The sequence below is a fragment of the Schistocerca americana genome, chromosome 2 (genome assembly GCF_021461395.2).
Source record: "Schistocerca americana isolate TAMUIC-IGC-003095 chromosome 2, iqSchAmer2.1, whole genome shotgun sequence".
In the NCBI taxonomy this organism is placed as follows: domain Eukaryota; kingdom Metazoa; phylum Arthropoda; class Insecta; order Orthoptera; family Acrididae; genus Schistocerca; species Schistocerca americana.
This window is the reverse complement of record NC_060120.1, coordinates 744,601,787-744,626,918: the sequence shown is the minus strand read 5'-3', so window position 1 is coordinate 744,626,918 and position 25,132 is coordinate 744,601,787. Positions and strand designations below refer to the sequence as shown.

At 39.1% G+C, this 25,132-nt stretch overlaps 1 protein-coding gene across 1 annotated transcript in view; it reads right to left on the bottom strand.

The window, feature by feature from the left end:
- The window catches only part of LOC124595271 (fat-like cadherin-related tumor suppressor homolog), a 328,958-nt gene that overhangs the window by 77,572 nt on the left and 226,254 nt on the right, over positions 1-25,132 (bottom strand). The window contains exon 3 of the mRNA XM_047133946.1: positions 13,383-13,472. Within this exon, the coding sequence (XP_046989902.1) occupies positions 13,383-13,472 (90 nt within the window). The remainder of the gene's footprint in view (positions 1-13,382; positions 13,473-25,132) is intronic.

Sequence of the window (25,132 nt, the reverse complement as noted above, 5' to 3'; positions counted from 1 at the left end):
GGATAGTATGGAGAATGCAGGCTGATGAAGGATCTCTTCCTAGACAGTTCACTCACAGCCACAAACTCCCCTATGACGCTGACCCAGACAAGATTACATCTATGTTATCTGCTGATGGAATCCTCACTGTCATGGCTGCAAGGAAACATCTTCCATTTGAGCTTGCACAAATGGAGGATGACAGGTGTAACATATCAATCATGGCAATAGAAAAACAAGGGTCAAGAGAGAGTATGGCTATAAGTACCATATAGGGTTATTCTTTTTAGGTTTCTAGGATAAATGAGGTAGGTGGAGCTATTGGGGATAGCCAAGAGTACCTGATTTGGAAGTAAGCAGGTATCTGTATTTTCTTTCAGTGGGTCCTGCGTAGTCTTCACTTGTGTTGTTGTTATTGTTGTTGTTGTTGTTGTCTTCAGTCCTGAGACTGGTTTGATGCAGCTCTCCACGCTACTCTGTCCTGTGCAAGCTGCTTCATCTCCCAGTACCTACTGCAACCTACATCCTTCTGAATCTGTTTAGTGTAGTCATCTCTTGATCTCCCTCTTTGATTTTTACCCTCCACACTGCCCGCCAATACTAAATTTGTGATCCCTTGATGCCTCAGAATGTGTACTACCAACCGATCCTTTCTTCTAGTCACGTTGTGCCACAAACTCCTCTTCTCCCCAATCCTATTCAATACCTCCTCATTAGTTATGTGATCTACCCATCTAATCTTCAACATTCTTCTGTAGCACCACATTTCGAAAGCTTCTATTCTCTTCTTGTCCAAACTATTTATTGTCCATGTTTCACTTCCATGCATGGCTACACTCCAAACAAATACTTTCAGAAACGACTTCCTTACACTTAAATCTATTCTCGATGTTAACAAATTTCTCTTCTTCAGAAACGCTTTTCTTGTCATTGCCAGTCTACATTTTATATCCTCTCTACTTCGACCATCATCAGCGATTGTGCTCCACAAATAGCAAAACTCCTTTACTACTTCAAGTGTCCCATTTCCTAATTTAATTCCCTCAGCATCACCCGACTTAATTCGACTACATTCCATTATCCTCATTTTGCTTTTGTTGATGTTCATCTTATATCCTCCTTTCAAGACACTATCCATTCCTTTCAACTGCTCTTCCAAGTCCTTTGCTGTCTCTGCCAGAATTACTATGTCATCGGCGAACCTCAAAGTTTTTATTTCTTCTCCCTGGATTTTAATACCTACTCAGAATTTTTCTTTTGTTTCCTTCACTGCTTGCTCAATATACAGATTGAATAACATCGGGGATAGGCTACAACCCTGTCTCACTCCCTTCCCAACCACTGCTTCCCTTTCATGTCCCTCGACTCTTATAACTGCCACTGGTTTCTGTACAAATTGTAAATAGCCTTTTGCTCCCTGTATTTTACCCCTGCCACCCTCAGAATTTGAAAGAGAGTATTCCACTCAACACTGTTAAAAGCTTTCTCTAAATCTACAAATGCTAGAAACGCAGGTTTGCGTTTCCTTAATCTAGCTGCTAAGATAAGTCGTAGGGTCAGTATTGCCTCACATGTTCCAATATTTCTACAGAATCCAAACTGATCTTCCCCAAGGTCGGTTTCTACTAGCTTTTCCATTTGTCAGTAAAGAATTCGCGTTAGTATTTTGCAGCTGTGACTTTTTAAACTGATAGTTCGGTAATTTTCACGTCTGTCAACACCTGCTTTCTTTGAGATTGGAATTATTATATTCTTCTTGAAGGCTGAGGGTATTTCGGCTGTCTCACACATCTTGCTCACCAGATGGTAGAGTTTTGTCAGGACTGGCTCTCCCAAGATCTCTCTAATTTTCCTGTAGGCAGTATCTATCTTACCCCTAGTGAGATAAGCCTCTACATCCTTACATTTGTCCTCTAGCCATCCCTGCTTAGCCATTTTGCACTTCCTGTCGATCTCATTTTTGAGACGTTTGTATTCCTTTTTGCCTGCTTCATTTACTGCATTTTTATATTTTCTCCTTTCATCAATTAAATTCAATGTTTCTTCTGTTACCTAAGGATTTCTACTAGCCCTCGTCTTTCTACCTACTTGATCCTCTGCTGGCTTCACTACTTCATCCCTCAAAGCTACCCATTCTGCTTCTACTGTATTTCTTTCCAGCATTTCTGTCAATTGTCCCCTTATTCTCTCCCTGAAACTCTGTACAACCTCCGGTTTAGTCAGTTTATCCAGGTCCCATCTCCTTAAATTCTCACTTTTTTTGTGGTATAAGTTGGATAATGGATATTCAGTAAAACACCATAAACAGTGTGGCAAGATATGATATTAAGTAGGAAATTATAGTTCCAACAGAATAACTTATTTTGATTGCATAATGAAAGAGCAAATGTATTCCCTAACCAATGTATGCATCATTATTCTGAATGTCAGTAACACTAACTGTTAATCTAGTATATGGTACCTGAGCATCCACAAAGAACTGGAAAATACGCGCTAGCTCTCTATGTAGGAGCAGAGAAAAAGGCTTCCTATATAGCAATGAATAATGATAATCTTAGCAAATTAAACCTCTGATCTTTTTGCAAATTCAGTCAAACAGCAAAATACATACGTAACTTACACATTTTTCAAAAAGGGTAATAATATTTACATAATCAACCTGATGGAAACAAATGAGGTTGTATATGCATTAGAAGGGAACACTTGTAGCTTGTTTGAAGGGTAGGCCAATGTAATGGACCAGTATTGTTCACTCACAATTACTTTTTTCCCCCTTCATGCTAACAGGCTTCGATTTTTTCCTCTGCATCCACAAGAGCAAATTTTGGTATGTCGATATTCACTATATATTCTCTATTTTCTCACAGAACTTAGTAATGTGGGTGGCCACAACCATTTAACTTCATAATGAATGGCAGTAAAATAACTGCAAGACCATTGTAATTGGCGATTTCTTTATTGTCACAACCAGTTTTGCTCCATTAAAACAACATCCTCGGGTAAAAACAGTTTCAAATTAGAGTACCAAGATGCTCCCAATGTCCTTAAGTCAAAAAGTAAAAATCTGAAGAGGCAAATTCGCCAAAATAAATAAAACAGGACACGGGGTGAATAGTGTGGTGGTGCACCAGTAGTGCATGTACACACCTGACCACCTTCTGTGCTGTATGCAAGCACCACATGTATGCCAGCACACTATTTGCCCCAATCTCCTGTCTTATTTATTTTGATGACTTTGCTTCTTCAGGGGTTTGATTTTTTACTGTGAACATTGGGGGTATCTTGGTGTGCTAATGTGATACTGTTTGCACCTGAGAATGCTGTTTTAATGCAGTGAAACCAGTTGTGACAAATAAATCACCAATTACAGCTGCCTTGCAGCTCATTTACTTCTCTGTTTTCTTTTACAAACTGCGCAATTCGCGCAGGCTAAATGATAAGATTTCTGGTGGTGCCTTGTGTTGGAAACAATTGTGACTGTGAGAGGCAGCTTGGAGGACAGAGAGTAGCTGTTGGCTGACAGATGGCAGTATGTGAATAATCGTGTAAGCTAGCAAAATAATTACTAAGAGCCTGTGAAAAAAATAAAGACAAATAATATCTTTGTGAACATCAATCTCTGACAAAGAAAAGAAAATATTTTTGATAAAATGAAGGGGACATAGCTTTTGGAAGAATTGTTCATAAATAAGAAAGGAATAATGTTTCTGTAAAATAATAACTGTTTTATCAGTTTTTCTCTCTCGTGTAATGTAAGACAGAAGGTATATTAATTTTTTTATTTATTTATAGTGTTTCAAAGAAAATATAGAATGTCAAGACAGTATTGTTTTCTTTTAAATAAGACCTAATACTGTTTTGTAATGTTGACCTATAATCAGTGTTAGTTGTAGAGAAACATAAGCAGAAATTTTACTTATGAAGCTCATTAGCTGTAATTTTCCGCTAGAAACAAAAACTATATTGTGGCAGTGCTCAGTTTTTCTTTTTTTTATCTTCAGCAACTTTATTACCAAACACGTAAAAGACTCAAGCCCTTTGCAACATTGGTGAAAAAAGAAATAAATAGACAAATAAATAAATTCACTGGAAACAGTTTTCATGTAACTGCATAAAGCTGCTCTTGAAAAATAGTAAATAGATCTGAAATGTATTATTTTTTATGTTGTATTATTGGATGTATGACACTCTGGCCTGAAGCCAAAAAACAAATATAAACTAGCAGACTGTCTTATGGAGTTAATGGTCCATAGAGATGGAGAAAGCTTTCTGTGAACTTCAGGTGATTCTACAAAGTGTAGCAGTCCTCACTCATCCAGTACTAACTATGCCCCTGGAAAGAGTTGTAGACAATAACTAAACAGTGACAGGTGCAGCCTACTCCAACAAGTCTAGCAACATTGGCAACAGCTATTTTTCTTAAAAAGTGTTGCAACAAGTGCAGCAGCTGTGGAGTGCATGTGGTAAAACTACTCACAGTTTATGAAGCTGTTATATATTTCTGCCCACAAATTGATACTTGCTCTGTGATAATTTTCACAGGCCACAAACTGATAGTCTTCATTTTCTGTAACACCAGCGACAAGTGTTCACCTTTGTGATAGCTCAGGCAGAGTTTGTCACCTGATTTATGACATATGTGCCACATAAGAGGAGAAGAAAACATCACATCCAATTACTTTTTGCATATCTGTGTTTGCCAAACACTTGTCACAGCTCAGACTGCAGGTCCACAACTACAGCATTTATTGGATGACCCCTCCAAGGAGGCTGACTCACACAAAACCAAGTGCCAGAGACCACAGTAACACTATGGTGCAATGTCTACTGGCAGAAGTAAAGGTCCAACATTTTGCCAAAATGGTGCAAAGCAGCCTTCAACAGTGTTCACAATTTGTCACATCCAAGAGCAAACATGACTGTCAAGCTACTGACCGACCATTTAGTGTCACCATTCATTAAAATAGAGGTCCTTACATGGGTACACTCATGTATTTAATGCCAGCAATGCGAAGTGGGATGATGTGCACCCACTACCCATTGGACAGCTTCAAGGCTCTACAGCAAGATTCTCCCACGTCCATATCGACCACTTATGTCTCCTTTCACCTGCACACAGCTACAGATATCTATCCACAGTGGTAGACTGATGTACCTGATGGGCAGAAGCTTCACTCATTGCAGACATTTTTGCTGAGACAATATCACAGGCTTATCACCACCTCTATAGCCTGATTCAGTACCCATCACTACAAATGCGAGCTAATAACTGAAAACTGTTTCATTCCAAGAATTGTCTAACTTACGCAATATTCAGTGTCATCATATGACAACCTACCATTCCACAACTGAGAGAATGGTAGAAGGCTGGTACTGAACTCTGAAGACAGCTCTCGTGTGCCACCACAAGAAAGGACAGAGGTCCTACCCTTGTTCCTTTCGGGGCCTCATGTAGTGTACAAGCCAGACACACTAGCATAATTAGCAGAAATGGCATATTGGAAGATGTTATGCATAACTGCAGACTATCTCACATTTGCACCACTGCCATCTGCAGTGGCACTGCCGCAGTTGTTACAGCAAATCTAAGACGACATAGCCAAGGTCTGTCACCTGTCTGTTTTGTGCCATAGTGAGCACCCTACTTTGTCCACAAAGCTTTGTAAGATTATTCTCACATGATGCTCCAACACAGATCATCAAATCACTGCTCCAACCACTGTGGACTGCTTCCTTCTTGGTGCTGCAGTGGGGAGACCACACCATTGGTATTTCCAAAATGGCAAAACCACAGAAGTCTTTCAAGCATGTCAAGGCAGCATGGGTCTCAAATTCACCCGTAAAAGACATCATGCCACCAAGACTGCCACAAGCTTCACACACCTGGAGACATCAGTGCAGACATGACATGTTGCCAGAAACCCTCAATCAGCCAGCAGCTGTACAGTCACTGCATCCAACAGCTGCAAATGTGACATGGCCAAAAGTCTGCACAAGAGCCATCCAGCAAATAAATTTTAAATTTCTTTGTGGTCTGTACGATAGGGGGTGGGACACATGGAGGGGGGAGGAGGCGAGTTGAGAGAGAATAAGGGAATAACTGATGTAGCAACTAACTATACTGTGTGTTACCTCTGGTATAAGGATTACCTTTGAAGTTACTCTCAGTTTTCATGCTCAGTTATGAATGTGTATTTGTGTTAGAAAAACAGTAAATCTTTGTGCTTGAGTTGTGTGTAGTGTGTAAGCCTTACCCACAAGAGTATTCTTTTGGTTGAATTCAAGGAATGTGAGTCAGTGATTACAATTGTAGTAGAAGTCGTCTATCCTCTATGACAGTTTGTGAATAACATTTTTTAGATATCCTACTAAACACTCCCAAAGTTAGATTTCCAATTTAAAATATGTTATTCAGGAACTGTCATCCAGGATAGACCACTTCTATGACAACAAGTGCCCACGTGACACTGTCCATGCCATGGAAAAGTTTCAGTATTTTTATTGAGTATTTTTCAAACACTAAAGTCATGAATATATGCTCAATAATTGCTGCTTCTCGTGGAGTGCAGCTTTCATTCGACCAAACAGATGAAAGTCTGAAGGTGAGAGAATCAGGTTGTAGAGTGGATGCAGAACAACAGTCCAATAAAGTTTTGTGAGCTCCCCTTGTCTGCACAGACTCGTGACAGGCCTTGTATTGCCATGGAGAAGGAGTAGATCATTTTAATTTTTGTGGCAATGAAAACACTGAAGTCATTTCTTCAATTTGCTGAGGATAGCACAACAAACTACACAGTGGATTGTTGCACCATGAGGGGGGGACATTAAACATTAAACATGATAACCCCTTCAGAGTCCCAGAAGACTGTCACCATGACTTTACCAGCTGAAGGTGCAGCTTTCCACTTCATCTTCAGAGAAGCTGATGTGGTGAGACTCCAAGGATTGCCATTTTGTTTCCAGCTCAAAGTGATACACCCTTGTTTCATCACATGTGATGATGTATGACAAAAAATTGTCATGATCAGCCTTCTAAAGTACAAGCAATGCCACACACATGCTCCTTCATTGCTCTTTATGGTCTTCTGTTAGGAGGCAAGGAATCCAGCAGGCACACACATTTGAGTACCCCAACTGGTGACAGGTGTGTCAGCACCACTACAGATATGTCCAACTGTACAGTGATGTGTTCCATTGTGATCCATCAGTCACCTAGAATGAGTGTGTCACAAGTTCTAATGATGCAGGAGCCATAGCTGTGTGTGGCCAGACACCACAATGGAGATCAGACATGTTTCCATGACTTTGTTGTGATGACAGGCACCTCTCCCACCAACTTGCCTCGCTTTAGTTCACTGCCAAGTCTCTGTAGACTTCTGCAAGTGCCTACGAATATATGTGATGTTCTGGTTTTCCGCCAAAAGAAACTCGATAACAGCTCACTGTTTTAACTAAATCTCTTGTTAGACGCCATTTTGTAGGCTACGTATAGTGCTGCCACCTGCTGGAACTTCACGAAACTATTGGGGTAAAGAAAGAATAATTCACAATGTCCAAGCACATACTCTGCATATTTTCAACTGAAATTGCCTGAGACAAAAAAAGTACTTTATTGCTTACTGAGAACCCCTCATACCTCTCCTTGCACTTGAAACAATGACTTAATGACAGGAGTTTGAAGAGGATGAGGTACTCAAGACTGCTGTTATCATCTGGTTTCATTTCCAGGCAGAGAACTTCTAATACTAAAGAAGCAAGCCAACTGCTAGGGTATCTGCCAGCATCTTTTCATTCTTAGTTTCTCATTAAAATGAAAATTTTGAAATTTTAGTTCCACAACACTTCTTTCCTTCTTTATCAGACATTTCTAGCATGATTTCCAGATAATAATCTTGTGCTAGAAAATGGTACCTACACAATATTGGAAGAGCTACAACACAGCTCAGGAGTTTAATAGTTACTTCAAAAAATATAATTCTATCTTAAATAAAATAATAAAGGAGACAAAGAAATGAGACAATGACAAATACATAGAAGAGGCTTCAAATAGAACCAAAGCAATCTGGCAAGTTGTAAAGAAAGAAACTGAAACTTACAAAAATAGAGTTAATAATATTGTATTAAAGGCTGGCTTAGAAAACATTAATAACCCACAGGAAGTAGCTAATACTGTTGGATGACTGACTGGGCTGAGACATATAACAAACCACAATCACAGTCTGTTCTGGTGAAGTGGAAAGTGTTTTACTACGTTATTTGTGAAAAATGCTTGTTATAGTTATGTGTGCATCACAACACCTCAGCATTATATGGAGAATGGAAGTACTTGCCACACAAAAACTTAAGTAAAAACGAATATAGGCACGAAAACATCGCGAAAAACTGAATTACATTCTAGAAGATAGGTTAACTCCCACCAAAAAAATTTTCTCATCAACATCATTTGGTTGCAGATGACAAGCTAGCTGTAGTAATTAACACACAAGTGATTCAGAAAATTCATGCACACCAAATGTAAAGGCATTTACAAAAGAAACTATCTGTTGTTTGAACCAAAAATGCACATAATTTTATAATCATTTAACAAAAATGTTCACATTGCAGAATAAACATAAACGAAAACCCACTGATGATGGCACAGTGGTGCCGAAACATGTTTGGGTACTGAGAAAAACGGTGTTTTGCATAACTGGTGGACCTCACATTCAACAATTTTAACTGTAAACACAGCCAATACAAGGAGCTGCAAATCAAAATGATGGATAGTAGCTAATATGTTTAATAATTATTTTATAAATGTAACAGAGAAACTACTCCAATAGAAAACAGCGTACAGAAACAGGGAAAAAAGTCTCAAGCAAATCAATGTTTCTGTACCCAAAAAATGTAGAATATGTACAGGTTACAATAAAAAGTCTCAAATTGAAACACACTCTGGGTGCAGATGATATACATAATTTCATTATAAAGAAATGTGGGGTCTTTATCACTGAGCCCTTAACTCACCTATGTAACCTATCTTTTGCTACAGGAACTTTTCCTTCATGTTTGAAAATAGCAAAAGTTAAGCCATTATACAAGAAAGAAAACAAAGATGATATTTCCAACTACAGACCATTGGCACTTCTGTCTGTTTTCTCAAAAATATTAGAAAGGCTCTTCAATAAGAGACCAACAGACTTCTTAGAGGATAATAGCATTCTGTCGGAATCTCAGAATGGATTTAGAGCAAACCGTTCAACCAAATAAGCAGGTCACTCCTTTCTGTTAGGGGCACTGGTAGCATTAGACAGCAAAAAAACTTCCCATGGGCATATTTTTGATTTGTCAAAGGCATTTGACACCATAAATCATGACAAATTGCTACACAAGCTAGAAAATCTATCTTAAGGACAGGGAACAATATGTGGAAATAGATCAGGAAAGGGATAATGTCATTAGGAAATACAATTCCAAGCTACTAACTGTTAAATATGGAGTGCCACAAGGATCAGTAATGGGTCCTGTTCTGTTCTTACTCTATGTAAATGACCTAAACATAAGCAATGACAACAGTAAAATATTTCAATTTGCAGATGATACGAGTGTTCTAATTACAGGAAACTCAGAAGAAACTCTTGTAAAAAACATATGAGAAGCCACTGACAGACTAACATGTTAGTTTGATAATAATAACTTAATAATAAACACTGGAAAAACTGTAGCTATGGATATACACACAACACAAACAAAAAAATCTGATGTCACCCAATCTAGAACTACACGGACAGACAATTACCAAAACAGCCTGTACCAAATTCCTTGGACTTCATCTACAAGACAACTTTAAATGGAAAGCACATATTGAGCAAATGAACAAAAGATTAAGTACTACTTGTTTTGTGTTACATACATTAAAGAATTGTACCAGCTACAACTCTCTTCAATGTCTACATTATGCAGTTTTACACTCTCACCTCCAGAATGGGATTATGATCTGGGGAAATTCTGGGGTTGCTGTCAAAACATTCAAAATTCAAAACAAATAATAAGGATAATGGAAGGGGTAGATAATCGCAAATCATGTACAACATGTTTCAAAAAAGGATGATCCTGCCACTTCCTTGCATATATATTTACTTGAAAATGTAATGTATTTAAAGCAAAACTTGCATACAAAAAGACCATTCATCACTCAAAATCACACAATACACAGCTATGATACAAGAAAAAAATTGGATGTACATGTTCAAAGCACCAACACAAAGTTATTTCAAAACAGTCTTATCCATATTGTATATCAAACTACACAATGCCTTACCAGATACCATTAAACATACACAAAACATTTGCCACTTCAAATCTAAATTGAAGTCGTACTTGGTTGATCACTGCTTTTACACAGTAAATGAATACCTACAAAAATAAATTTTTCTATGTTAACCCAGTGTGGTCTCATACAAAAGGACATTTGTATATTATCTCTCTGTACACAGCGGAACAACATTTATTTAAGCATTCATCATTAATTAATATATTAATGTGTGTTATTATGTACACAGGTATATTATATGTAAAACTGTTAATATTAACATAAAAATCCAAATAACTCTTTCACATTGTGCAACTGTAGATGAAAATGGATCCATAAATCAAACCATTAAATCAATAATATTATATTAAGATTAAAATTTCATGCCACTGATTATTATTATTATTATTATTATTATTTCCTTCTTGTCTCAGACATTATGTCTGGTTAAAAATGGAAGGTGACGCGGACCTTGATCAAGCGTGACTTCCTTTTATCTGTACGGTATATGTTACATTGCGTTTAGGAACTTTCGGGTAATTGAACAAGTGTCAATAATTACAGATTTCTGTAGTTGTATATATAAGTTTGGATGTAGCTGTATTGCATTGATGTACTGGTGGATATTGTGTGGTATGACTCCTGTAGTTGATAGTATAATTGGTATAATGTCACCTTTATCCTGATGCCACATGTCCTTGACTTCCTCAACCAGTTGGATGTATTTTTCAATTTTTTCTCCTGTTTTGTTTTGTATATTTGTTGTATTGGGTATGGATATTTTGATTAGTTGTGTTAATTTCTTCTTTTTATTGGTGAGTATGATGTCAGGTTTGTTATGTGGTGGTGTTTTATCTGTTATAGTGGTTCTGTTCCAGTATTGTATTCATCGTTCTCCAGTACATTTTGTGGTGCATACTTGTATGTGGGAACATGTTGTTTTATAAGTTTATGTTTTATGGCAAGCTGTTGATGTATTATTTTTGCTACATTGTCATGTCTTCTGGGGTATTCTGTATTTGCTAGTATTGTACATCCGCTTGTGATGTGATATACTGTTTCTATTTGTTGTTTGCAAAGTCGGCATTTATCTGTTGTGGTATTGGGATCTTCAATAATATGCTTGCTGTAATATCTGGTGTTTATTGTTTGATCCTGTATTGCAATCGTGAATCCTTCCGTCTCACTGTATATATTGCCTTTTCTTAGCCACGTGTCGGATGCGTCTTGATTGATGTGTGGCTGTGTTAGGTGATACGGGTGCTTGCCATGTAGTGTTTTCTTTTTCCAATTTACTTTCTTCATATCTGTTGATGTTATGTGATCTAAAGGGTTGTAGAAGTGGTTATGAAATTGCAGTGGTGTAGCCGATGTATTTATATGAGTGATTGCTTTGTGTATTTTGCTAGTTTCTGCTTGTTCTATAAAGAATTTTCTTAAATTGTCTACCTGTCCATAATGTAGGTTTTTTATGTCGATAAATCCCCTTCCTCCTTCCTTTCTGCTTAATGTGAATCTTTCTGTTGCTGAATGTATGTGATGTATTCTATATTTGTGGTATTGTGATCGTGTAAGTGTATTGAGTGCTTCTAGGTCTGTGTTACTCAATTTCACTACTCCAAATGAGTAGGTCAATATTGGTATAGCATAAGTATTTATAGCTTTTGTCTTGTTTCTTGCTGTCAATTCTGTTTTCAGTATTTTTGTTAGTCTTTGTGTATATTTTTCTTTTAGTTCTTCTTTAATATTTGTATTATCTATTCCTATTTTTTGTCTGTATCCTAGATATTTATAGGCATCTGTTTTTTCCATCGCTTCTATGCAGTCGCTGTGGTTATCCAATAAGTGATCTTCTTGTTTAGTGTGTTTTCCCTTGACTATGCTATTTTTCTTACATTTGTCTGTTCCAAAAGCCATATTTATATCATTGCTGAATACTTCTGTTATCTTTAGTAATTGGTTGAGTTGTTGATTTGTTGCTGCCAGTAGTTTTAGATCATCCATGTATAGCAAATGTGTTATTTTGTGTGGGTATGTTCCAGTAATATTGTTTCCATAATTTGTATTATTTAGCATGTTGGATAGTGGGTTCAGAGCAAGGCAGAACCAGAAAGGACTTAATGAGTCTCCTTGGTATATTCCACGCTTAATCTGTATTGGATGTGATGTGATATTATTTGAATTTGTTTGGATATGAAGTGTGGCTTTCCAATTTTTCATTACTATGTTTAGGAACTGTATCAATTTAGGATCTACTTTGTATATTTCCAATATTTGTAGTAACCATGAGTGGGGTACACTATCAAAAGCTTTTTGTTAATCAATATATGCATAGTGTAGCGACCTTTGTTTAGTTTGATATGTCACCTCTGCATCTATTATCAGTTGCTCTTTACATCCTCGTGCTCCTTTGCAACAGCCTTTTTGTTCTTCATTTATAATTTTGTTCTGTGTTGTATGTGTCATTAATTTCTGTGTAATGACTGAAGTTAATATTTTGTATATTGTTGGTAGGCATGTTATGGGGCGATATTTAGCTGGGTTTGCTGTGTCTGCTTGATCTTTAGGTTTCAGATAAGTTATTCCATGTGTAAGTGTATCAGGGAATGTGTATGGGTCTGCAATGTAACTGTTAAGTAATTTAGTTAGATGTGAATGTGTTGAGGTGAATTTCTTTAGCCAGAAATTTGCTATTTTATCTTTTCCAGGGGCTTTCCAATTGTGAGTAGAATTAATTGCTTGGGTGACTTCATGTTGCAAAATTATCACTTCAGGCATTTGTGGTATCATCTTGTATGTATCTGTTTCTGCTTGTATCCACCGTGCGTGCCTGTTATGTTGTACCGGGTTTGACCATATGTTGCTCCAGAAGTGTTCCATGTCTGTTATGTTTGGTGGATTGTCTATTTTAATGTGTGTGTTATCTATTGTCTGGTAAAATTTCTTTTGGTTTGTGTTGAAAGTTTGGTTTTGTTTCCTTCTGTTTTCACTTTTATTGTATCTTCTAAGTCGTTTGGCCAATGCTTGTAATTTCTGCTTCTTTTCATCTAATTGCTCTATCACTTCTTGTTGTGAGATTATTATTATTATTATTATTATCACCACCACTCACCAATGAGAGAGCCCACAGGTGCGTCTTCACTGACAAAGAAAGTCTCCCCTGAGCCTCCAGAATCCAGGTAGCAGCGATTGTCAGGCGGTACTGCAAAGGAAAACAATAGTCATCAGAACTGCACTAAATAAAATGCCTTACATTTTACAAGCCACTTATTACAAGCCACCTGTTTAACTAGCATCGCAAACCACTATTGTCTCTATCCGAATCAAATAAAAACATGCAAATGGGGTATCTGAACTTCAGCTGAATAGTGATGTTGATATGCAGTCTACAGATAAAACTAGCAGGTTGAGATACTCAACCATTATGCCTTCTACAAGTAGAGCTTTTATGACTTGAGTGGGTGGAATGTGTGTCCACTAGGCCCTATAAATTTAACAACTGCAGCAAGCCACAATCAGTTTGTATGTTTGCACATAGCCTATTGAGAAGTACAATGAACAGTCTAATGATAACTCTGCTACTGCACCCAGACTTGCTTTGATTACTATAGTACTGTTTGTGTCAACTCTCCTTTTTTTTATTCTGGTTCAGAACTGGCATGAAAGCTATAAAATTATTTCTCACTGACTGTACCCCCATAATGGGCTTACATTAATCAGTTTTAAGGAGACAGTTTGTTGAAACTATAAACTGCAGAAATAAAATGAAGCCTTAATATAGCTGTCCATTTGTTGTTTATACTTTTCTTTTTCTAAGTGAAATTTGTGAACTTCATGACATGTAAACACACACAAGTTTCCAACAGTACAGTGTGCTGCTTGACATACTGTAGCCGGAGGCTGGCTGCAGAACTGCAGGAAAGATCCCCCTGCTAATGCATCCAAGTTGAAGGCTACATAGTGTTTACCATTTAAGAGTATCAGCATTTTCTTTTTCCCTGACTAGCGTCATTACAAGAAGAACTACAGCAGCCATGATAGTGATGGTGTTTCTTTATTGTGCAGACATTTTAATCTGTCAGCTTTACGTTGAGGAGGAGTGTTGTGCTACAGTTGCGTAAGATACCAGCCGGGGCTGACCTGCAGCACTTTGTTTATCACACTTTCAACTTTAGCAAACAATTGTGGTAGCCATTACCAAGTACAAGATCTTTCATTAATCTAGGCATACTGTACTGGGTGGATGGGGACCAGGAAGGACTCGGGGTGTTGTACTGATCCCCCTAATGAACAAGTACGAGGTACTGTCTTTCACTGAAACTGAGCCAGTGGGACTCACTTCACCTGTTTTGGGGAAACCTGTTTCGTCTGATGCCAAGAGGAGGCAAATACAAAGGGGTAGAGCCTATTAATCGGCAAACATACAACGAATGATGATACCCTTTAGGGAAGTGGTGGCATGAAACAGGAAAGGATACCAGGTGCACTCAATGTGTATGCCTGGGGGCCTCATTCAATATGTTGAAGAGGCTGTTCCAGCAGCCCTTGAGGGAATAGAGTGAAACCAACTGTAGATTGTATCACACTTTGTAACAAATGGAGATAAACAGAAGCCATCCATTGTGACACTTTAAAATAATACCAAAGATGGGGTCGACACTACGGTAAGTTGACCACTTCATACAATGTTGCGCGAAATGTTCACCACTGGGCTATGGTTATACTTTTCGCAGTGGTCAATGAGTGGAATTGATGCTCAAGTAATTTATTGTGGCAACAATGAGAATTGTGTCAGATGAAACGGATTCCTGAAACAATTGTGTCGTTCATTAGTTCTACCTCTCTTGGTTCAAAGAAGTTTGGGCACCTCAGGAATTCACTGAGTCTACAGCATTATTGGTGGGCATTTGAAGAAACACCAAAAGACTGAGGCAGAAATAGAGAAAAACGGAACTGAGCAAGAGGAAAAGATGTAATACCTGCATAGTAAAGAAATGAGTAGCAGAATATAGTTGCAAAATGTGTCAGAAGCTAATCTGTTTAATGAACATTGAAATTTTTAACTCTGATTGCGGTAAAATTCCTGATACATTACCACTGTCCCAAAGAGGCGAGAGACGACGAGACAAACGAATGAGTTGGGTATAGTCCCCTATTGTCCTTTCTGTTGTGCTTTAAAGTTATCTTTGTCTTCCTTTAACGATATTTTCAGTTTATACACCGCACTCGATCTTGTTGCGAAGAACAGCGCGCCCAACAGAAGATTACACTGGCCGTACTCTCCCATGTCTGATGATACAAGTATAGACTATTGTCCGATTAAAATTACTTGATGGTTGACTTATGTCACTTACAGCTACCGTGTTGCCACATCTGCTGCCCGCTACCGCTCGATTATAGGACACACACGAACGTGAAGGTCCACTCCACAAATGTATAATACGGAACAGTGTTGGATGCGGCCGCCACGGAGTATGACGCAAATCGGAGATGCTCTGACAACGGCTGATTGTAAGTGATTAATGATCCAACTGCGTCAGAAGACACATTTTCTAGCCCTGAATTTAATCTTATGTACAAACCAAACCACAACCTCGTGATGTGCAATGTACCCGAGAAAACGGCTATCAACTCTCTGCGGCAGAACTATAATCACCGCCGCTTTGTTCACGGCGTTTAAGGTTAACATATACGGGTAAACTCCACCCAGAAAAATTTTGTGATATGTTTGTTGGCATGGGCGTCTTACGCAGCAAAATTTCAGATTCAGCGGTAAAAGCAAACCAATTTCTCGCTGTCACTGGTTACCTGAAACTGTCCTCACACTGACTACGTGGGATGCCGCATTACCAACCGATGAGCAGTCCTGGTTGTCTCTAGGTTGCAGATTACAGGCGACATAAGCAGAGTCCAAACGAAGAAAGAATGACAGCCAGAAAAAAGGAGCAAATTAAAAGGTCATTGCAATGTCGAAAATGATGCAGCGAAGTATTAGAAACACGAAAATTCTTGTAAACCAATTAACTGAAAAAAAAGATAGTCTTGATAAGATTTAGAAAAATAAATTTTGCTGCATTTGACGAGATTCAAACCTACGACCTCCCACACGTTAGGTTTATACACTAACCACCACACTATGTCATTACGTGGCACTAATGATGGTAATATAGTTGCAAAAGTTAATTGCAGTCTTCAAAATTCGACTTCACGAAATGTCGTGCAAAGCTTATCCAATGTAAACCGATCTCTGTGATTATAATTGTATAGGTGATGCTGAATCGCGTCTTCTGAGGAAGGATCCAGTAGTGTTCGGTTAGAGCTGTGTATTAAATGTATTTCTTTAGCATCGTTTTGTGTGTGTGCGTGTGTGTGTGTGTGTGTGTCTGATGAAATACGAAATATAAGGGGTACATCCAGGATTCGCGATCCAAACACATCAAGAAACAAAGATGGACAAGGAATTGGAAATGAACGGACATCATTGTTGTAGTTTGGCAACGGCGAACGGATCATGCGAGACGTTGAGCACTCTGATTGGAGGAAACCAACTACAGCACGTGAAATGTCAACTATCAAGTAATTTCGATCGGACAATAACATTGAGGTACGAGGAACGTGGAGAGACAAGAGCAAACCGCGACAACTGTGATGGACACACCGAGTTGGGCAGCCAAAGCAAAAGCCATTTCTAATATAGTATGTCCTCATGTACTTATACTAGCCACCTTGAGACGTTAATTTCTACTAATTTCATCTAATAACTACAAAAATTGCACTCGGTAACAAACATCGGCGTCAGCAGAAATTTATTTTTTTTTTTTTTTTTTTTTTTTTTTTTTTTTTTTTTTTTTTTTTTTTTTTTTGCGGGGTAGGGGGGGGGGGGGGGGGGGGGGGGGGAGGATAGGCGGCGGCTAGACTAAAACTGCCATTTATTTTTATCTCCCAGAAAAGTGATGGTTATCCTTTCAATATTTGCTATTAAATCTGACATATATCCAACAAAATGATTAGTAAGTTAGGAAACCAAGCAGAAAAATTTATAAAGGATATTTTTATTTACATGCTGCTGCCTTTAATGTTACATTGGGAATGAATGTGACAGTTGTGAAGTATGAAAAAAAAATCAGCAATGAGCATATTGTTGGTTATAAACAAAAATTAGCAGTCTCGAGGAGTCTTAGACTAATCTTCCTCCAAAGTGAAAATGCAGGGAACGAATTTTAAAAATTATATACACTTATCTATTACTCTGCTTACAGGAACTACAACTATTCACAGTCACGAAAATTACAGTTCTCAATAATAAAATTATTTTTTTCTTAACAAGAGCTAGTAAAGTAAAGAACAACCATGAAGAACAACATGTGATACGAAACTACACAAAATGTAATAATATACTTGTTCCCCTTTGAAGGCGAATGACAATCGCTGAGGATGTTGCCCACGTTTGTCAATGATGGTTGGTTGAATCAGGTTTTTCAGTCACTCCTCTTCTGTGAAAATTCAGAATATGCAACTCACAAAATCTTTCTTCACTCAATGTAGAACAAAGTCACATGTCTACTCTTCGTAGTGTACTGAAGGATCGTTCAATTGTGCATGTAGTTGCAAGCAAAGAGCAATTGATAGAGGCTGTTTCATATCAGGAAAACTATGATCATCAACAATGCCGGTGATTGACAGATTTATAAGGATTAGTGATCTCACTGATCAGAAGTCATACCACAGTGCAGCCCCGATCTACAATATTTCCGAACCGAGGCAAAAACTTGATAGTGTCCCCCCCCCCCCCCCCCCCCCCCCCCCCCCTCTCTCGAGCGTTAGAGAAACGACGTCAAATATTTTTTTTTAAATTATTTTTCAAAAATATGTTCATTTTGTAGCGCACGTCTTTCTGAAGAGCTTGGTATACAAAACATTTATGTTCGAGGAAATTTAAGGTAAGTTGTTTGGTCTTAAGTGTGCCAAAGTGCAGTGCCACGCCTCTTCACACAGCATTCTTCTATCGTAGCTCACTATATTTCGCTCTGTGGAATTCAAACATGTATATTTTGTAATGGAAGCCATCAAACCTATATTCAGGACATTGGAAATTAAAATGTTCTGTGGTGCCTCTTCTGCTCCCAGTCAGCCAGTTTGACATCCTCCGCTCCCCCTCCTTAAAATAAATATACAAAAACCACTTTTTATTGTCTATTAGCTAATAACTTACTCTTTTGTGTGACACAAAATTAAATATAGGAAACATAAAACGAGTAAAAGCAAGAGACAAGCAAGACAGTACACATTTCCTCAATCCTTATGTCCCAGCATTTTTTTCCTTTCTAATCTTGTTATAGCTTTACACGATGTGCTTTCCTTTCTGCGAAAGAATCTGGTTTCTCATCAAAGTTCGTCAAGCGTTTTGACACATGAAAAATCAAAGCGTCGTTGTCTAATACTGAAAAAGCTATTAATTTCGAATAGTACCTAAGACTGGTATGGTTTCTCTGTTTGATTACGTCTATTTTGTCACCGTCTGCGAGATGAAACGAAACAGGCCTTTCTAATGTTGCAGCAATTGTAACGCACACCAAATAAGCGAGACTGTTTGGCATAAATTGTTATTTTTATCTACCTCATTTACATAGATAACACTACAGAATGTAATTCCCTAAGTACCATCAGCAAACGCCTATTAGGCCGACTACAAGCAAAATGTTTTATGTTACGGTACAGTTTCACTTTTCATTCACACGCTCCAGTTTCTCAAGCATGAGATCGGAAAGCAGTAATACGAAATTTTTATAGAATTTTGGAATCGTCATATTCTTCTATATATTTTGTGTGACGTCCCCGTTTCTTCTCCTCCCTTGTTGTAACAAACAATCTTGTCATAACTAATTCTGCAAATATTCCTACCACTGTCAAAACTTGTTCTACGGGTAACTTTACTAATACTGCCAGACTCACCAGTTAAGTTATCCCGTGTTTTTCTCCGGTTAGGCATCATTAAGTGTTCGAACAATGCGTTTTCCGCGCAATTCCGAGAACAGAACTTAAGGCGGCTGCTAATTAGGGACTCTACAAGTGGCTCTTAGTAGTGTAGCGATCTGGCAAAATTATCTGTTAAAATTTCATTTTCACCGAGAAGATTAATATCTTTCAAACCTGTTATTCCAGTAAGTAGTTTATTCCCATTCTGGTAGTCCGTATTTTGTCAGCGTGAAAGTTTTTTCTATTTCCAGATGCGAGGAGAGTTTCCTTGGCTGAGGCATCACGTAGGCGTACTCCATGCACGCATTCAATCAACCAACTTATGATTCGTTCAGAAATCAATTTAGAATGTGTTCAAAAATGTTGAAAAACCAACAGGGAAGCCTTTCAAAATCATATGAGAACAATTGACAGAGCAACATGCGCGGTATGCGAAGTGCTTTGTGAAACAAGGTTTTTTTTTTTTTTTTTTTTTTTTTAATTTGGCGCCTCCTGAAATTGGCGCCCAGGGCCGATACCCAGGTTTGCGTCGCCCCTTCCCCCCCCCCCCCCCCCCTTCTTCCTCCACAGATACGGACATTTTAAGCTGCCTTGAGTCAGGAAGCACTTAGCTTTACCAAGTTACACTGTTAGAGTATATTGCATTTCTTCTGAGTAGTTTCTACTTTCAATCATCGGTCGTTTATTCCTGCCAGGCTAAGCCAGCCCTGAAAAATATGAATGACCACTGTTTCCGGCTTTAGCATATTGAAGTCAACGTGATTAGCCTCATTTCGAGTCAATGTCTGGACCTGGTAGAAACGTTCCCTTTTTGTTGAATAAACGTAACACGCTAAAGTAACTCATCAAGCTTGCTTGCGGAGGCTACACTTCCTTCCAGGACTATGAATTGAGGTAGTTACCCATCTGTGACGAAAACGACAAAGCGGAGGTGAGTCATACCACACTGCACACAGTACCGCACGGGGCGTTCTATGAAACCTAACAATACTCCAGAAATCGCTGCGGTAAGCCATTATTGACTACGTCAAGAAGAGTGCGACGGGGAATTCCATTTCACTACATTTAGGATACGCTTCGTAGCCATCTTGACAATACTTCGAATAAGCCAATAAAGGAAGTAGGCACGGTATACAAGAGCGGCTTATTTTCCGCCTTCAGCGGTACCTCGCAGACTCTCAAACGAATGAAGCTCGCGCCCCATAATCGAGTACCTGGTGTTACACTTTCTAAGAGGTGGTAATTGACTTATTGTCTGACAACGATAAGTCACATAACGCTACAGCTTGCTACATGAGAGGTTTCGCGAAATTTCGGGAAAGCGCTTCTAGACTGTATTCCAGATTTCCAAGTGATGGTGGTGGTGGATGGGGGCGGGAGGGAGGGAGGAGGCGGGGAGGCATCCGCAGTCGTCTTGCTTCACAGCCCCCCCCCCTTCTTCTTCTTACTGACGCCTATGGTATCAAAGGAATTGAGTGTTCCAGCTGCAGGATTGCATTTGAATTATTGTAAATGCCCCACGTTGGTTTCAGATTAACGTTGGTTCTGGGAAACTGGCGTCTTTCATTCGTTGTTGTATTGGTTGACATCTGATTCTTTGATCTAGACAGCATTTGGCGGGTAACTTCACTCCCAAGGTACACGTATGATGGATTAATAAAGTTCTTAACTATGTACCTAAGTGACACGTGCCCTGTCAAACGCCTATTCCCACTTCTCTTTATAACTACGTCAGCAACACACAAAACATAATGATAAAGGTCTCTTGAAATCAGAACAGTGCATAGAGGACACGGTATTTATTATCCTTTAAATTGATAGAAAACATCCGTAGGATGTCTGCTGTTCATTCACAGGACATTAGCATTCAAACGATTCCACAAAATCCACTCAAGTTAGCCATTGATTTTCTGATTCAGTCCGGTCGCCATGGAATGTTGTCTCATTTCGTACACAACTGATGTGAATCGGCAAATATTAATGTGGATGCCTACATTCGTGACTGCACGTCGTGTTTCCCTGCGATTCATTCTGCAGACACTGAGACAAACCGCCTCGCGCTAAATCGGCCGTCGCCAAAATCCCCCTATATTCCGACAATGGGGCTGACGCGCGACACCTGTGACTATCAACTAAAATCACGTCGCTGTATCTGCGTTCGCTGGCGCTCGGGTCCCATGAAATCCCTAGCTCGCTGTGAGGTGCAGTGTTCCCAGACACAGCTTTCGAAATGTATCTTTGAGTCATCAGTTTTCTAACCGGTTTGATGCGGCCTGCCACGAATTCATCTCTTGTGTCAACCTTTTCATCTCAGAGCAGCACTTGTACACCAAAGCCCCAATAACTTGCTGAATGTATTCCAGTTTCTGTCTTCCTCTACAGTTTCTCTCTCTACAGCTTCCTCTGCTTCCATGGAAGTTATTCCCTGGTGTCTTAACAGGCGTCATATCATCTTGTCCCTTCTTCTTGTCAGCATTTCCCACAAATTCCTTTCCTAGCCGATTTTGCAGAGAATCACCTAATTTCTTACCTTATCAGTCCATCCAGTTTTCGAAATAATTCTGTAGGACCACATCGAGGAAGGCTTCGATTCTCTTCTTTTCCGCTTTCCCCACAGTCCACGTCTCACTACCATACAACGCCGTGCTCCAACATAACATTCCCAAAAATTTCTTCCTCAAATGAACGCTTGTGTTTGACGGTGGCAGACTTCTCTTGGCCAGGAGTGCCAGTACTAGTCTGATTTTTATGTTGTTCTTGCTCCGTCTATCGTGGGTTATTTTGCTGCCTGGGTAGCAAAGTTCCTTAACTTCGTCTACCTCACGATCCCCAGTTCTGAGGTTAAGTTTCTAGCTGTTCTCGTTACTTTCGTCTTTCTGAGATTTACCCTCAATCCGTATGCCGTACTCAGACTGCTTCCATTCAACACATCCTGAGGTTCTACGTCGTAGCAATGTCATCAGCGAATGTTTTTCACGTTGAATTTTAATCCCACTCCTTGAACCTTCCTTTTATTTCCGTTATTGCTTTTCAGATGTGTAGATTGAACAGTAGGCGCGAAAGATTACGGCCCTGTGTTACATCCTTTTTAATCCGAGCACTTCGTTCTTGGTCTTCCACATCTACATCTACGTGATTACTCTGCTATTCACAATAAAGTGTCTGGCATAGGGTTCAATGAACCACCTTCATGCTGTCTCTCTACCGTTCCACTCTCTTAACAGCACGTGGGAAAAACGAGCACTAACATTTTTCTGTGCGAGCCCTGATTTCTCTTATTTTATCGTGATGATCATTTCCCCCAATGTAGGTGGGTGCGAGCTGAATGTTTTCGCAATCGGAGGAGAAAACTTGTGATTGAAATTTCATGAGAAGATCGCGTCGCAACGAAAATCGCCTTTGTTTTAATGACTGCCACTCCAGTTCACGTATCATTTCTGTGACACTATCTCCCCTATTTCGCAATAATACAAAACGAGTTGCCCTCCTTTGTACTTTTTCGATGTCATCCGTCAGTTCCACCTGATGCGGAATCCACACCGCACAGCAGTACTCCAGAATAGGGCGGACAAGCGTAGAGTAAGCAGTCTCTTTGATAGACCTGTTGCACCTTCTAAGTGTTCAGACAATGAATCGCAGTCTTTAGTTTGCTCTGCCCACAATATTATCTATGTAATCGTTCCAATTTAGGTTATTTGTTATTGTAATCCCTAAGTATGTAGTTGAATTTACAGCCCTCAGATTTGTGTGACTTATCGCACAATCAAAATTTAGCTGATTTCTTTTAGTACACAATAACTTCACACTTTTCTTTATTCAGGGTCAATTTCCATTTTCGCACCATACAGATATCTTATCTAAATCATTTTGCAAGTCGTTTTGATCATCTGATGACTTTACAAGACGGTAAATGACAGCATCATCTGCAAACAATTTAAGACGGCTATTCAAATATAAAAATGCAGTAAATGAAGCAGGCAAAAAGGAATACAAACGTCTCAAAAATGATATCGACAGGAAGTGCAAAATGGCTAAGCAGGGATGGATAGAGGACACATGTAAGGATGCAGAGGCTTCTCACTAGGAGTAAGATAGATACTGCCTACAGGAAAATTAGAGAGATCTTGGGAGAGCCAGTCCTGACAAAACTCTACCATCTGGTGAGCAAGATGTACGAGACAGGCGAAATACCCTCAGACTTCAAGAAGAATATAATAATTCCAATCCCAAAGAAAGCAGGTGTTGACAGATGTGAAAATTACCGAACTATCAGTTTAAAAAGTCACAGCTGCAAAATACTAACGCGAATTCTTTACTGATAAATGGAAAAGCTAGTAGAAGCCGACCTTGGGGAAGAGCAGTTTGGATTCCGTAGAAATATTGGAACACGTGAGGCAATACTGACCCTACGACTTATCTTAGAAGAAAGATTAAGGAAAGACAAACCTACATTTCTAGCATTTGTAGACTTAGAGAAAGCTTTTGACAGTATTGATTGCAATACTCTCTTTCAAATTATGAAGGTAGCAGGGGTAAAATACAGAGAGCGAAAGGCTATTTACAATTTGTACAGAAACCAGTGGCAGTTATAAGAGTGAAGCAGTGGTTGGGAAGGGAGTGAGACAGGGTTGTAGCCTATCCCCGATGTTATTCAATCTGTATATTGAGCAAGCAATAAAGGAAACAAAAGAAAAGTTCGGAGTAGGTATTAAAATCCACGGAGAAGAAATAAAAACTTTGAGGTTCACCGATGGCATTGTAATTCTGGCAGAGACAGCAAAGGACTTGGAAGAGCAGTTGAACGGAATGGACAGTGTTTTGAAAGGAGGGTATAAGATGAACATCAACAAAAGCAAAACGAGGATAATGGAATGTAGTCGAATTAAGTCGGGTGATGCTGAAGGAATTAGATTAGGAAATGAGACACTTAAAGTAGTAAAGGAGTTTTGCTATTTGGGGAGCAAAATAACTGATGATGGTCGAAGTAGAGAGGATATAAAATGTAGACTGGCAATGGAAAGGAAAGCGTTTCTGAAGAAGAAAAATTTGTTAACATCGAGTATAGATTTAAATGTCAGGAAGTCGTTTCTGAAAGTATTTGTTTGGAGTGTAGCCATGTATGGAAATGAAACGTGGACGATATATAGCTTTGACAAGAAGAGAATAGAAGCTTTTGAAATGTGGTGCTACAGAAGAATGCTGAAGATTAGATGGGTTTATCACATAACTAATGAGGAGGTATTGAATAGGATTGGGGAGGAGAGGAGCTTGTGGCACAACCTGACTAGAAGAAGGGATCGGTTAGTGGGACATATTCTGAGACATCGAGGGATCACCAATTTAGTATTGGAGGGCAGCGTGGAGGGTAAAAATCGTAGGGGTAGACCAAGAGATGAATACACTAAGCAGATTCAGCAGGATGTAGGCTGCAGTAGGTACTGGGAGATGATGAAGCTTGCACAGGATAGAGTAGCATGGAGAGCTGCATCAAACCAGTCTCAGGACTGAAGACCACAACAACAACATTCAAATTGTCTCCTATGTCGTTAACATAGATCAGGAACAATAGCGGGCCTATAACACTTCGTTGGGGAACGCCGGATATTACTTCGTTTTACTCCGTGACTTTCCGTCTATTACTACGAACTGTGATCTTTCTGGCAGGAAATCACGAACCCAGTCGCACAAATGAGGCGATACTCCGTAGGCACGCAGTTTGGTTAGAAGACGCTTGTGAGGAACTGTGTCGAAAGCCTTCTGGAAATCTAAAAATATGGAATCAATTTGACATCCCCTGTCGATAGCACTCATTACTGCACGAGTATAAAGAGCTGGTTGTGTTTCACAAGAGCGATATTTTCTGAATCCGTGCTGATTATATGTCAA